Below are 14,004 nucleotides of genomic sequence, written 5' to 3'. Positions count from 1 at the left end.
GGCGTGGCTACCAAGCTTAAAGCATTTTCAAAACATTGCCAGCTTGAGAGAAATATTGACCTCGTGTTTCTAGCGTGCCAGTATTGCATTTTATCTTTAAACTGGAGGCATGCCAGTGTAATTAGAGCTTTAACATGTTCTTATTGAATAAGTTCATCTTGTATTTTCTTAAGTCTAACAGGCCTTGATGCGTTCTTTTACGCATGAAAATCGAATTTTGCGGTGGTTGCTGGTTGTTGTGACATTGTTGACAGTCATTCAAGTTCCAGAACTGCTGGGGGAAAATTTATTGAATGGAGCAAGACTGGGCACGTTTCCAAAACCGGACTTTCGAACCAATTTTACCCTTAAGTCAAACCAGGGCTCTGGTTCATACAAGGAGATTCGTCATGGGCTAAATTCGGATCCATTTTATGTGCGAGTCTTTGCAAGGCCCACAGACGGGAACAACAGTGGTTTTTGCTTTAACGGAATAGGCTCCAGTCAGTCTTCTCCGTCAAGAAGCTCTTTTGGAGGCTTGATATTTGCGTACAACTCAGATTTCGTTCGCATATGGGCTCCGTCAGATCTTAAAGGCCATGTGGTGTTCGTGAAAGACGGATGGGGAGGTGAAGTGAACACCCAACTGTCGAACGAAGCCGAAGTTGTTGTCGAAGTATGGAAGGACGGACCGTTGCCTACATTTCAAATTGAACACATTATTGACACACGGACGAAAGAACCAAACAAGGCGTACCTACTAATAGATCATGAATTGAGACAGTTACCGGAAAGAGTTGTTGTCAGATTGTCGCCCCTTGAGACAAGTGATGCGGAAAGAAACCCAAATAAAGGATTTTGGTTCCATGGAATCGCTTCATCCCAAAATCCTGATCCAAGTAACAACTTTGGCGGGGTAATATTCGCTTATAATGAAAGATGGGTTCGTTTATGGGCTCCTGATGGACTTAACCAAACCACTGGATGCATTTCTATCGGTGAAGAATGGGCAGGGGGATTCAATTCACAAAGAGTTAAAAAATGTAAGGTGGAGATTTTGCTTTGGGCAAATCAGCTTCCCGTCCCAACTTTTCAGTCAGATTGGTTTGGCCTTAGAGGTCAGAGAGATCAACATTCATTTGCAGAAATTTATCATGGTTTGAAAATATTACCATCTCTTGCCATTGTGCAAATTAAAGCATTAAACGATATGAATATTGGCTATGTATTTGAGGCGCAAGGTGCAACACAGTCAGACGATGATGGTTTTAATGAATATGGTGGAGTGGTTTTTGCCTATGATGAGAACAAGGTCCGAATTTGGGCACCAAGCAAACACGACGAGTCAAAGAAGGGGTATCCTATTCTTGTGAAGGAAGGTTGGGGATATGGCTCCAATAGTCAAAAAGGTGGATTTGTCAACGTTGAAATCAGAGTTGTTTTATATGCCAGCAAATGCAACATTTCATCTCAAGTAATATTTGAGGGTGACCATTGTATTACAGCTCTTTATGACTCCTACAAGACTCTATCGTCCTGGTCACAGTGTTCTAGTATTTGTAATAGTGGAACACAGAAGAGAACATTAACAGGTGAATATTGTTCTGGGAAAGATTTCTGTGCGACTTTATAATTAATTATGCATACAGTTCTTTGATAAAACAATAGCAAACAAATAAGGACTAGGGTTTTTGCTTTTGAATTGTATGGAAATCTTTCCTTGCTGTAAGATTTAAACTACTGTAACTGATACTTTTAAGTTCTCTCCTGACTGATATGAATATTGAAGGCATTTAGAATGAATGTAAACATATACTTCTGTATGTTAAGAAATATGTATCAAAAAATATTGGTGCTAATCATGGCTATATAACTTTACCAATTGTTTGTTGGAGGGGGCCACTCTCAGTTTTACATGAATAAAACCCTTTCCTAGGATGCTTTCAATTGAGTGTCGTGTGACCAAAATATACAATAAGTTATCACAACAGTCAATCTAAGGAAAGGAAAGGATTGCCAAGGAGAATTTGAGGTAAAAATAAGCAGATTGCTTTAAGTGTGGGAAAGATTAAGTGAGTAAGTTGCAATTGAGTTTAATCTTGTATCTGATTGGTTGGTTGGGTGATGCAATATTACTAGACCAATCAGAAAGCAAAGCAATGGAATCTTGTGTTACTTTCCATACTCAACTGAAAATTGGTAAAGGCCACGTCCACTGGGAAGCATTTATCCAAAGTTTGTTTGTGGGATAATTGGTAACCATATGGTAACTTAAAATACACTTGATTCTGAGTCAAAGGAATGGAGGTGTCTTACAGTGTCTTTCCCCACCTAAGAGGTTGTTAGACTGCCTGCAAATAGGCTGGGAATTAAATCTGATTACATTTTAGGACAATAACCTGCATTGCACCAGCACCCCATCTAGAAGAAGTAGCTTAAGATATTCTTCTATTTGGTAACACTTTAAAAGCTGCTTCAAGCATTGACAATGTGGGTTTGTGTAAAGACTTCTGTTGGCTAATTTTAAATGGCAAAATTTAGGATAAGTACTAATGCTGATGCTTTGAATGTGTTTTCTCATTTCATCTATTTTTGCAGGTTGCCAGGTCACAGTTAAAAAACCTGTGTTCCCTTCATCTTGTGATTTTGAGAATGGAATGTGTGGGTGGACTTCAGCGATTGGGGGTGGTGCTAAACTAAAATGGATCAGAACTAATACCTCTACTCCTGCCTCAAACACAGGACCTTTGTGGGGACATCCTAAAGGCTCTTTCTACATATACACCAATACTACAAATGCTAGAGTGTCTGATCAAGGTACATTATCGTATTTTCTAAAAGTAGCAAAAAACAATCACAAGGGGTGAAGAAAAATGAATGAAGGAAGTTCAAGTGAAAACATTACAGCTTTTGTATTCTTCCATATACTGTACCCTTAAAAGAAGATGTTATCAATAATTGTGGTTCTTTGTTTTCTTGCTCTAGCTTTCTTAACAAGTCCAAATATTGGTGGTGCTGGCAATTGTTACTTGCGATTCTTCTGGAACATGTATGGAAGTGATGTAGGCACACTTGCTGTGCATGTTAATACCAAAGATCCTCTTTTGACCGTTTATCCTAAATGGTCAGAATCAGGTGAGTGTAAATACTCAGATCATTCTCTCATAAAATGGATAATGATAGGATTTCAATTGTTTCAATTTCTCAATTTATGGTCTTCGTGAAAACTGGGGTGATGTTAGAAAACCAAGTTGAATTCTCCTAAGAGAACACCCAACCAACCATTTTGGGTTGAAACAAAGTTGTTACTGGACCTCTCAGATTTAATGTGATAGTGAACAGATTTTTTACTCCAATCAAACCCAAACCAAAACCAACTTTGATTTTATTCCAGGTGTTTCTACACTCACAGAATACATTTTGGACATAATTTAATAAACATAGGTCAGGAATACTGTACTAGCAGCCTTAATAAGTTGAGGGAAGAAAATGCAGTATCGGTATCAAACAACTGCAACAAAAATATAATCAAGTACAAACATTTTTTACTAAGAATGTGATTGTAAGAAAGCTATTATGTGGTACAAGTTTTTAAGGTTTAAGTGTTATGATAGGGGCTAATTATCTGTAATTGAACGTGACCACCACAGGGGTTAATTTGCCAGAACATGTGTGTAACCACTCGCCTGATTTGTATGGAATAAATTGCTGATTTAAAACTGAAAGCTGTCTTCTCCAGATTTACCATATGTATGTAAACAGGAGGTATAGTTACATGGTAATTTTAATTTGTTTATTTTGCAGTTTGGAACATGACAGGCGATCAAGGGGACATTTTCTGGAGGGCTGCATTTGTACATCTTGCAGAATTTAGCAAAATTTACCAAATTCGTTTTATACATACATTGCCAGAGAGCAACTGTGGATCAGATAAAGCACTGCAGTGTACTATTTGCAAAAATAACCAGTGTCCAGCTGCTAATGCAGCTATTGATGACATTAGGTTAGATTGTGAGACTAAACAGGAAGTTTTGCCAGTGGAGTCTTGCACTAACAGATGGCCAGTGTTGTCTGGTTGTGAAATGAGTGCTGATAAGCCTTCAGTTAAAGGTATTGGTGAAATGGTCAGAGTCAAATATTTGTTAAATGTTAATATGTAAAAACTGTTCTGGTCTCTTAGATGAAGTTTGCACTTTAGATTTTTACATGCACTTCAACTGCCCACTCCTTTAGTCAATTTTCTACCCTTTCTTTTCTTTTCTTTTCTTTTCCTATTGTTTATTTTTTCCCTTTTCTATTATTTCCCTATCTTTCCTTTTTAGTTCTTTTCATTGGTTCACTTTATTTCCTTTCCCTTTCTTTTCTATTTTTGTTTTTTGTTTTTTGTTCAACCTACCAACACACTTTCACCAGAGAAAAGGTATTGGTAAGCAAAATGTTTCATAGGAAAGGCAGAACTTATTTCCATGATACAAAACCTTTTAGCTTAACTTTCAGTCTCTTTTTTCAAATGCTTTACCTACTAAGTATCAGTTGAAATAGATTTTCTGTTATGTGCATCTGTTCAGCGATAGATCACAGATGACTAAAAAATGTGGTAAAAACAAAAAAAATGGCACTTGGTGCATAGCAGATTGTGTCACTGATGTCCTTACGACATTCCAACTTCTTCTGTGTTCTATTACAGACTGTACAGACCCATGGTAAAATGAAATCTATTTGTTTTATATTGAAATAAGCATGATGTTGTTAATGGTGACATGGCCTTTGTGTCTACTCTCCAATAGATGATGAGCAAGAACCAATTGAATGTGCATGCAATTCAGCTGATCAAATAGTACACTATTCTTCATGAGAGTCATGCAAGTTTCATTGTAATTTCCTTTTTTTTTCTTTTTTGTGAGGTCCTGCCTTCAGTGTCCAACATGATGGCAAAGAAAGCTATGTAAGAGCCACTGGTTCACAAGATGACCTGATAGCCATTTATGAATTTAAGGTATTGTCCACAGCCAGTTATGTGGTTTGGAAACAAACATTTGCCACAACAAATGCAACAAATGATGTCTCCTTTAGAGTTGATGAGGGAGATTGGTACGTCTGGCGACTGCCATATAAAAGTTCCAGTTCCTTGTGGACTCAGTTTTACAATCAGGTATTAGTTTAGAATAATTCTGTTCATTCTTTCATTTTGCATGATACAGGAAATAACAACATTTTATATTTAAGTTATCTTTCTGCACTTCCTTTTTTTAGCAATTCAACCTAAGACCTGGTATTCATAAATTGTCTTTGAGACAAGCAGAGTATGGTTTCCGTGTATCCAAACTTGCACTTGTCCCAGTTTTTCTAACAATGTGGACTGACCTAGGAATGCAGAGCCGTCATATTCCAGATGCATTTCTTTCTGCGTTTCCCCCTAGTAATTTCCCTGAACCAAGATATGGAAGACTGCATGCCAAAGGTTTGATATTTTGTAATTTTGTAATAAATTCAATTCTTTCATTCCTTTATCACTCATAGTCAGGTGGGCTAGGAGACAAAGTAAATTGGATTCAACCTAGGTTTAAAATTTAACAGCAATATACACTGCCACATTAAAAACTACTGTACATGTAGTTTAAAACAAATGTAAGGTCAAAATGATTGAGAATAAATTGAATACAATCCTGATGAAAAGTTCATGGAACACCAAAACCATGAGCAAAAAGTTAATGTCTCCATCACACTCCTTAAATAAGATATAATTAAATAACCTTGTTTGTGAATGGAAATAGAAAGACGGTAAATATTTGAGCGCAGTAAAGAAATAGAGAAAGGTTTTTTTTTTTGTCTTGTCACAAGTGTGGGACAAAGAAAAAATTCTGAGTCCCTGTCGAACCTCAGACCCTCAGCGTTGTGAGGGGGTTAAAGAGGAGCAAGACAGCATTGTAAAAAGAATAACAGGGTAATTAAGTAGTATTAACTGAGTTGATAACATAAATTGGCCACCGTAAAGAGTTTTAAAGCTGATGTTTCAAGCATTAGCCCTTCATCAGAGCCAATGGTTGGCCCTGACAAAGGGCTAACACTTGAAATGTCAGCTTTGAAACTCTTGATGGTGGCTAATTTATGTTTTCGACTCAGTTGATAATACTCTATTACCCAGTTATACTCTCCTATTGACACAGCACCACAGTTTCTTTAGAAACCTATCTCCTTTATAGAAAAAAGTGTCACAGTGCTATTAATTTTGTGGGAGCCAGAGTGAGAATGTCTCTAGAAGTGGCCAAGACTTAAAAATAATAAAGAATATATATTAAATAATCTGTACTTCATTTGTTAGGGATACATGTACATGCAATGATATTGATAATTTCAAACAAGGCTGGCATGAAAATCAAGCTTGTTTGGTTGAGCTCAACTTGCATTAAAAATTTCAACTTTGATGATTCTTTAAAAGAATTGAAAACATTTAGGGGATTGTCAACAGCAATAATAATACAAAACTTCAGTCTGTAGAGATACATGTATATGATTACATCTTAGTCGTTACATCTTTCAGATGCTTGGTGTTCATCAGACAGCAACAAGGGATATGTGTACTTCCAGATTGAACTGCCTCAGTTAGCGCTTTTGTCTGGAATATCGGTACAAGGAGGAAAGGATATATTACAGAAGTCAAATAATTACTGGGTTTCAAGGTACATATTTACATGTGCTTTTAATTAAGGGTGTAGTTTGAGTGCTACTAATACAAGTTTAGAGAAGATCGCCACAGTAACAACAATGTAGCACAGTCAATTGTAATCTTGGCATTGGGTTTGTAACAGTATTGTTAGTAGCTGTTGGGAGATCAGTCAAGGTCATGTTATAGGCTAAGTGTTTGTATGCTGCAAATGACCTGAAAAGTACCAGACTGTAATTTGACTGATGAAATACATACATGTAACAAGGTAAAAATTTGTCCAGTCCAAAGCTGGACTGGGCTTTTAATTTCTATGGTATAAATGAAAGTAATTTCTACATGTGGCAGCTCCTTGGTTACTTTGTCCTTTGTTAATCTTTTAGTTTCAGAATGAAGGTTTCCCTAGATAGTGTCAGATACACTTGGTACAGGGATACCCATGGCAGGCGGACATTTACAGCCAACAAAGGTAATGACTAAAATGATAGAGAGTAACCAGCAATGAACTACCAAATGCAGCAAGTACTCATGTACACATTCATGTACATCATACTCTTGCTGTGAATTTGGGCGTGTTTTATGTGCATTTTTTGGTTAACGTACATCTGAGCGGTACTGTACATGTAGTTCATCAAACCTATGTGTAGTTATTTGGTATTTGATATTTTCAATGTCAGTTATGTTCAAAATACAGATGCGTCAAGAATAGTTAATCACACTTTGGAGTTTGCCAGCCCAGTTCGTGGAGTGAGGATATATCCTTGGGACTGGGAACACTGGATATGTTTGCGAACTGAACTCTATGGAACTTACCTGAGTAGTGAAGTTTGTGCCAATCCTGGCCTAGCTGAAAAGATGAGCAGGTCATGTGTGGGTGATAGGGACTGTGGTCTGAATGCTGAGTGCAAACAAAAAGGTACAACTCGCTAAAATAATAAAAATAGAGGAATGATACTGTGCTCTCCATGCTGAAGGTTGGGAAACCTTGTCGTGCCGCACATTATAGGGAAATTGGCATAAATCACTGATGATGAACCTCAGGGTGTTTGAGGTCATAAATGAAGTAAGTGTGTCATGTGGTAACTGTGCTGCTAAGATCATCCCTAACCTGAGATTAATTACTTCTTGCCTTATTGATGTTGTTTTTTTGTTAACATACCACAGTGCATTTTGAGGGTTTTGTTCCATTAGACAAAAATTTCTAATGTGCCAAACAGACTGCCAATTGTTTTCACCTCGATTGAGATGGGTGGGCTACAAATGTATGTTGCATGTTTTAATACAGTTTGTTTTTTTTCGACTAGTCTCAGATAACAAGGTGAATCAGTTTAATGAATCTTGTGGCTGTTTGCATGGTTACCATGGCATCAGCTGTCAACACTATGGATGTTCATCAAATCCTTGCCTGAATGATGGGAAATGTTCAGAGGGGAATGACACCTTTCATTGTACCTGTCAACCCAGTTACCATGGAGACACCTGTCAGCACTCATGTGAAGAGGGTTACTATGGCTTCAACTGTAGTCAGAAGTGTTTGTGCCAAAATGGCACATGTGATGGAGTAACTGGACATTGCAGCTGTGAACGTGGATATCATGGGAGATACTGTGAACTGGGCTGCAGCCCTGGTTATTTTGGCTACAACTGTGTCCAGCGGTGTCAGTGCAGAAATGGTGAAGTGTGCCATCCTGTGACAGGGGTGTGTGACTGCACAGTGGGTTGGAGAGGGGCATTGTGTGATAAGCCTTGTGCGTTGAATACATGGGGAAAGAACTGCTCGTTAAACTGTTCATGTCAAGAGTCTGCCAAATTTTGTGACAGGTTCACCGGGGAATGCATCTGTTTACCAGGATATTTTGGCAAGTAAGTGAAAGCTGTTTTTTATGTATGTACATGTATGACTGCTGATAAGTGCAGTATATTGGTTTATTGCACATATATTACCACCAGATATGTCAGTATCAGCAAGGTAGCATAGTATTGTGAAGAACATTATTATCATGCCAAGAAACAATTTATGTCAGGTCTACAATGAGTTAAGTTAGAAGTGAACCTTAGGATGTCTGTTTGTGTTTTGCTGAAAACTTCACTTTGTCAAAACGTGCCATAGAAGTTTTCTTTTGTATTTGACTGTGATCAACAGTAATTTGTTCCACTTCAATTCAAGATTGATGTGAATGCACACTATAAACAAAAATTACCCAGAGAGGGACGTACATGTTCACTTAAGAAAAGTTTGTACTGTATGTAGACTAACTAGTTTGCCAATATTTGAACAGGAAATGCCAGTATCCTTGCCCTGTAGGAACATATGACTACAACTGTAGTGGCAGTTGTCAATGTAAACATGATGCAAATTGTTCCAGTGAGGATGGCACTTGTAATTGTACCCAGGCAGGGTGGACTGGGGTACTGTGTGATCAGCCTTGCCCAGGAGGATACTATGGTGTCAACTGTTCCCAAAAATGCAGGTGTCAGAAAGGGTCAGCTTGTGATCCAATAACAGGTAGAGAACATGAAAGGCGTTACTTTGTTCTGTAGTTGGTCTTGATTACTCATGCTACCTCTCAACCAACAAGGCAATAAAATGTAACTGATAATGAATTAGTCACTTACATTTGACTACCTTTATACATTCTCATGTAAACTTGTATTTACCAAAGTGTTCAGAAAGAGCCAGTGGTCTGCTAGTCTCTAAACTGAAGTTGCCTTTGTTTGCCTCAATTTACTAGAAGTATTTATAAAATATAGGATCAATGAAATACCATCTGAGAAACTTTTGCAGCTGCTAGTATAGATGTGTGAATCAATTTCATGGTCATCATTTTCTCTGAGGTTCTTGCAAACTTTGTGCAACATTTTGACAGAATAGTTCCTAGTCTTTTATGTAATCTGAAGCAACAATAGGGCATCTTTGATAACCTGGCACCTACTACCTATATCTTGTATGCCGTCTTCTTTCAAACTTATCCACAGCCTTGGATATATGTTCACTTTGTTTTAATTGGCAGTTTTGATTGCTTTAGTATTGGTTCAGTACCTCTACTTTTTGTCCTTCTTATCATAGGATCTTGCATTTGTGGAAGTGGCTCTTCAGGTCTGCTCTGCAACAAAACTTGTAGTCAAGGGTACTGGGGTAAAAACTGTACAATTGCATGCTCCTGTATTAATGGTGCATTCTGCAATCCCATAAATGGACAGTGCAAATGTGAGAATGCAGGTGGCTGCCAGTGCAATCCTGGTTGGACTGGCTCCGACTGCACTGTGCCTTGTGGCAATGGTTCTTGGGGTGGATCTTGTAACAATACCTGTTTATGTGGACCCAAGGGAGTGTGTAATCAGGTAAGAGGTCTTCTACAAAAGTTAAACCACAATGATAAAGATGTTATTACAAGTGCCACATAATTTGATTATTTTCTTATCACATCAAGTTGAAGCTACGTGTAGGAAAGTGACACAACCTGTTTATCAATAATACTATTGAGTTATCTTGTTTTTGTTAAATAGAGTAATGGAAACTGTCACTGTCTGCCTGGTTACACAGGCTCCAAATGTGACCACCTTTGCCCACAAGACCACTATGGTCAGAACTGCACCTACAAATGCAATTGTTCCTCTTCATCATCTCTTGGTTGTGACCCCCTCACTGGCAGCTGCAACTGCAAACCAGGCTTCGTAGGACCACTCTGCAATATCCCGTGCTTAGCAGGCCAGTGGGGCACTAACTGTTCCCAGTCCTGCTATTGTGTGAATGGCTCTTGTCATCCCATGTCTGGAAACTGCACTTGCAATCGAGGTTGGAAGGGGCTGCTATGTGACCAGGCCTGCCCCAGCTGTGGTCAGCCATGCCCCACTTGTCACCATAGCAATGGTTCCTGTGATCAGGCCTTGGGGAAGTGCATCTGTTTTCCAGGCTACCAGGGAAGCTCATGTTTGGAACCTTGCAGTGCAGGCTACTTTGGTGAGAATTGTCAGGGGAAATGCAACTGTGCGAATGGTGCACTTTGTCATCACGTGACTGGGGAGTGTCTGTGCAAACCTGGGTGGACAGGAAGCCGATGTGAAAAACGTTAAGTATTGCCGTTCATCACTTTTAGTTTTAGTGTCATTATTGATTTTGGTTGAGCTAAATAGGAGGTAAATCGACGTTACGGTTCTACAAAAGCCTGGTGCTATACAGATATCTGTCAATTTATAATTGTAGTCATTTGTGAACGAATGATTTATAGCTGCACATTTTTATCCACCCGTAAGGGCTGGTTGGCATTTCTCAGGTATTTTTTTCTCGAAACTTGGCTAGTTTTTCGAACAGTCAGATTTCATTTAATTTGGAACAAGGAAGCTTTCATAAACGCGAAGCAAGATATTAATTGCATAGTTACAGCATGTTCAATTAACCCTTTAACTCCAAAAGTGATTAACACGTAACTTCTCCTTATGATATCCGTACACTATCCAGAAAAAAAGCTATGAGAATACTCAAACTTATCAGGTTGATCTAAAACCAAATTCTTATAACTTATTTGCGAGGAAATGCGTAGAAGCTAGAGGGGAGAATTAACAATTGGATCGTGGGAGTTTAAGGGTTAGCTCTTTGAAACACCAGGGTTAAAAGACATTTCTTTGTTACCAGGTTGTCCTCAAGGTTTATTTGGAATGAATTGTACCCAGTCCTGCTCCTGCGTTCATGGAACTTGCAATCCTCACGACGGAACCTGTGAAGTGCCACCCGGTTACCATGGTGACCTGTGCGACAATCCATGCCCCAGTGGATGGCATGGCCCAGGGTGTGGTCTTAGGTGTCTTTGTGGCAATGGTGCTGCCTGCGATCATAAAACAGGACAATGTAGATGTTCCCCTGGCTGGACAGGTTTGACGTGTCAACAATCCTGCTTCAACGTTTCCACCGTTGTTGGGTTTTTCGGAGCAAACTGCTCGGAAAGGTAATTCTTAGAATCGAAAAGAAGTCTACGGACTACGGAAAGAAGTAAAAGAGTTACTCAGCTCTCGTCTAGGAGACTTCTGGACGATCGATGCTGTTAGGACACGATGTGTTAGCTTTAGTGCTTCTAATGTCTAATTAATAACGAGAGTGTGATGGTGACTAGGTATTTGATGCTTTTCGATTCTGGAAAGCAGTGTGGAAGTAACGTGTTTGTAGGTTCCGCACAATCCATACATGAAATTTTTTTCTTTTTTTAATTTATTCTGAATCAGATGTGTGTGTCCGGGGTCATGTGATCCGGTGAAAGGCACTTGCTCTTGTCCAAGTGGATTCCGAGGTCCGAATTGCGTCGAGTCCTGTCTTAGGGGGTGGTATGGACCCAACTGCCTACAAAGGTGCCACTGTATGAACAGTGCATCTTGTGATCAGTGAGCGGTACGTGCACATGTGCGCCAGGATGGTTGGGGAGAACTGCACGGAGAGGTGCCCCACGGGCTATTATGGAATGCAGTGTGCCTCCAAGTGCCGGTGCAGTGTCAATGGTACAGAGGTTTCTACTTGTGATTCGGTGACGGGGGAGTGCAATTGTCGACCTGGCTATAGGGGTTACAAGAAGATTCGCTTTATGTTTGTTTGTTAGAGATCTGTAGGAACGTTCAATACTTAGAGTCAAACTTTTACTACCGTCTTTATATTTATGAAGTCATGACAAGTGCATTAGTTGCAGTGGTTTGGACTCGTTACCTTTGACATCGGGAAGGCCCTGGATTTTCCGTTTGCGCGTTACTGACTGTTTTCTAATAGTTAGTTCAAAGGACATTGAGCACCTTTCCGAACATTTAACAACTCTTCCCCTAAGTAGAAGTGGCTAATAGAAGACATTTACTGAGCCGCGAAGCGACGAGGTAAATATCCACTGCTAGCCACGGACACCGAGGTAAATAGTTGTTTTAGTATTTACTAATACAGCAAGATCATGTTGCGCTAAAAGGTGATTTTATCTTATTAATTCCTGCTACGATTACAATGTTTTTGGGGTAAATCCTGCTCTCAAATGTTCGTAGGTAAACATCAAAGGATGTTAGGAGTTTGAGTAGCCACTGTTTTAGTATATTCTGATTCACATTAGTTTCAGTGATATGCTGTTTTTTTTTACGATTATATTAAGTCTTTTTGTTTGTCCAAGGTGCGAAGAGCAATGTCCTGAAGGGTTTTTTTTGGCAAAAACTGCAGCCAGCGATGTATTTGTGAGAACAGCTACGCTTGTGACTTTACAGATGGTACTTGCTACTGTAACCCTGGATATCACGGACAAACATGTAAGCTAAGCTGCGGGACAGGTTACTATGGTATTAACTGCAATAATACGTGCCCGTGTAAAAAATCAAACACTAAGTCATGTGACAAGGTTGACCGGAAGTTGCATGTGCCTGGACGGTTACACGGGTGTCTTTTGCGAGGGTGTGTCCGACGGTTTTACGGAAGTAACTGCGTCCAAAAATGTACGTGCCAAAATGGTGCTGCTTGTGACCACGTAAAGGGCAAGTGCAGGCTGCACGGCTGGGATTTCGAGAGTCGAAACTGCGACAAAGTGTTGACGAGGGCAGTTGGTGTCAAACTGCGCTAACAGTTGCTCATGTCGAAATGGTGCGAGTTGTAGTCCTTAGACTGCGAGTGCTACTGTCTACCTGGCTTCTCAGGCAATCGTTGTGAATCTGATGCCCTAGTGGCAGGTACGGTATTCGCTGTGCACATCCCTGTGACTGTAACCTGGGGAACAGTCCTAATGCGACCCCAGCACAGGCAAGTGCATTTGTGCACGAGGATTCCAAGGTATCAGGTGTGATGAGGTTAGTATATATCGTTTGTCATTGTGGTTTATTAGGATAACCCTTCTCATCCTAACATCAGTATGGTTCTTCTCCATATTTCTCAATAAATTTCTTTAGGAGCCGACAGGAGGAATGTGTGTAACAACCAAGATCTCGTAAGTTGGTGATCATTTCTTCTATTCTCGTGACCTATCTGTTTGATCCAGGGGTGATATGTGGCAGAAATTAGATGCTAGTCACTCCCATGGATCGAAGGGTTAAATTTTTAGAATAAATGCAATTACTCAAGCACCACTCCTTTATGAAATCAAATTTCGAGGGAAACTGAAGAAGGTATCGAGCCGTAAGCTACTTTTGTCATGGCATTATGGCAACTAACTTTTTTAAATTTTTGTTCGTAATGCAATGTTCTTAAACGAAAGGAGATCGTCAAATGACAAGGTACGGGAATGAGGCTAGGGTAGAGGAAGCTTACCAATCTTAACAGAATCTATTGAAAAAACTTCTCTGCCGGAGCAAGTAGGCAAATTCGCGTAAAGTTGATCTCTATTCTATCTTTATTCTCGTCTGTGCAAATCTTCTTG

General features: G+C 39.5%; 1 protein-coding gene across 1 annotated transcript; it reads left to right on the top strand.

Moving 5' to 3' along the window:
• The first annotated feature begins 45 nt into the window (after positions 1–45).
• On the top strand, positions 46–13,049 carry LOC131793589 (uncharacterized). Its single transcript, XM_066172706.1, is given in 18 exon segments — positions 46–1,571; positions 2,578–2,796; positions 2,965–3,114; positions 3,784–4,089; positions 4,884–5,131; positions 5,233–5,440; positions 6,521–6,659; positions 7,027–7,112; positions 7,338–7,559; positions 7,948–8,506; positions 8,923–9,149; positions 9,711–9,985; positions 10,151–10,712; positions 11,277–11,586; positions 11,861–12,012; positions 12,015–12,047; positions 12,050–12,201; positions 12,776–13,049. Coding segments are annotated over 18 exon segments (5,373 nt in total). The 5' UTR covers positions 46–187; the 3' UTR covers positions 12,917–13,049.
• The last annotated feature ends 955 nt before the right edge of the window (positions 13,050–14,004 follow it).

This window comes from Pocillopora verrucosa, chromosome 9 (genome assembly GCF_036669915.1).
Source record: "Pocillopora verrucosa isolate sample1 chromosome 9, ASM3666991v2, whole genome shotgun sequence".
NCBI lineage: Eukaryota > Metazoa > Cnidaria > Anthozoa > Scleractinia > Pocilloporidae > Pocillopora > Pocillopora verrucosa.
Note: the sequence above shows the minus strand (reverse complement) of the source record. Positions and strands in the feature narration are given on the sequence as shown.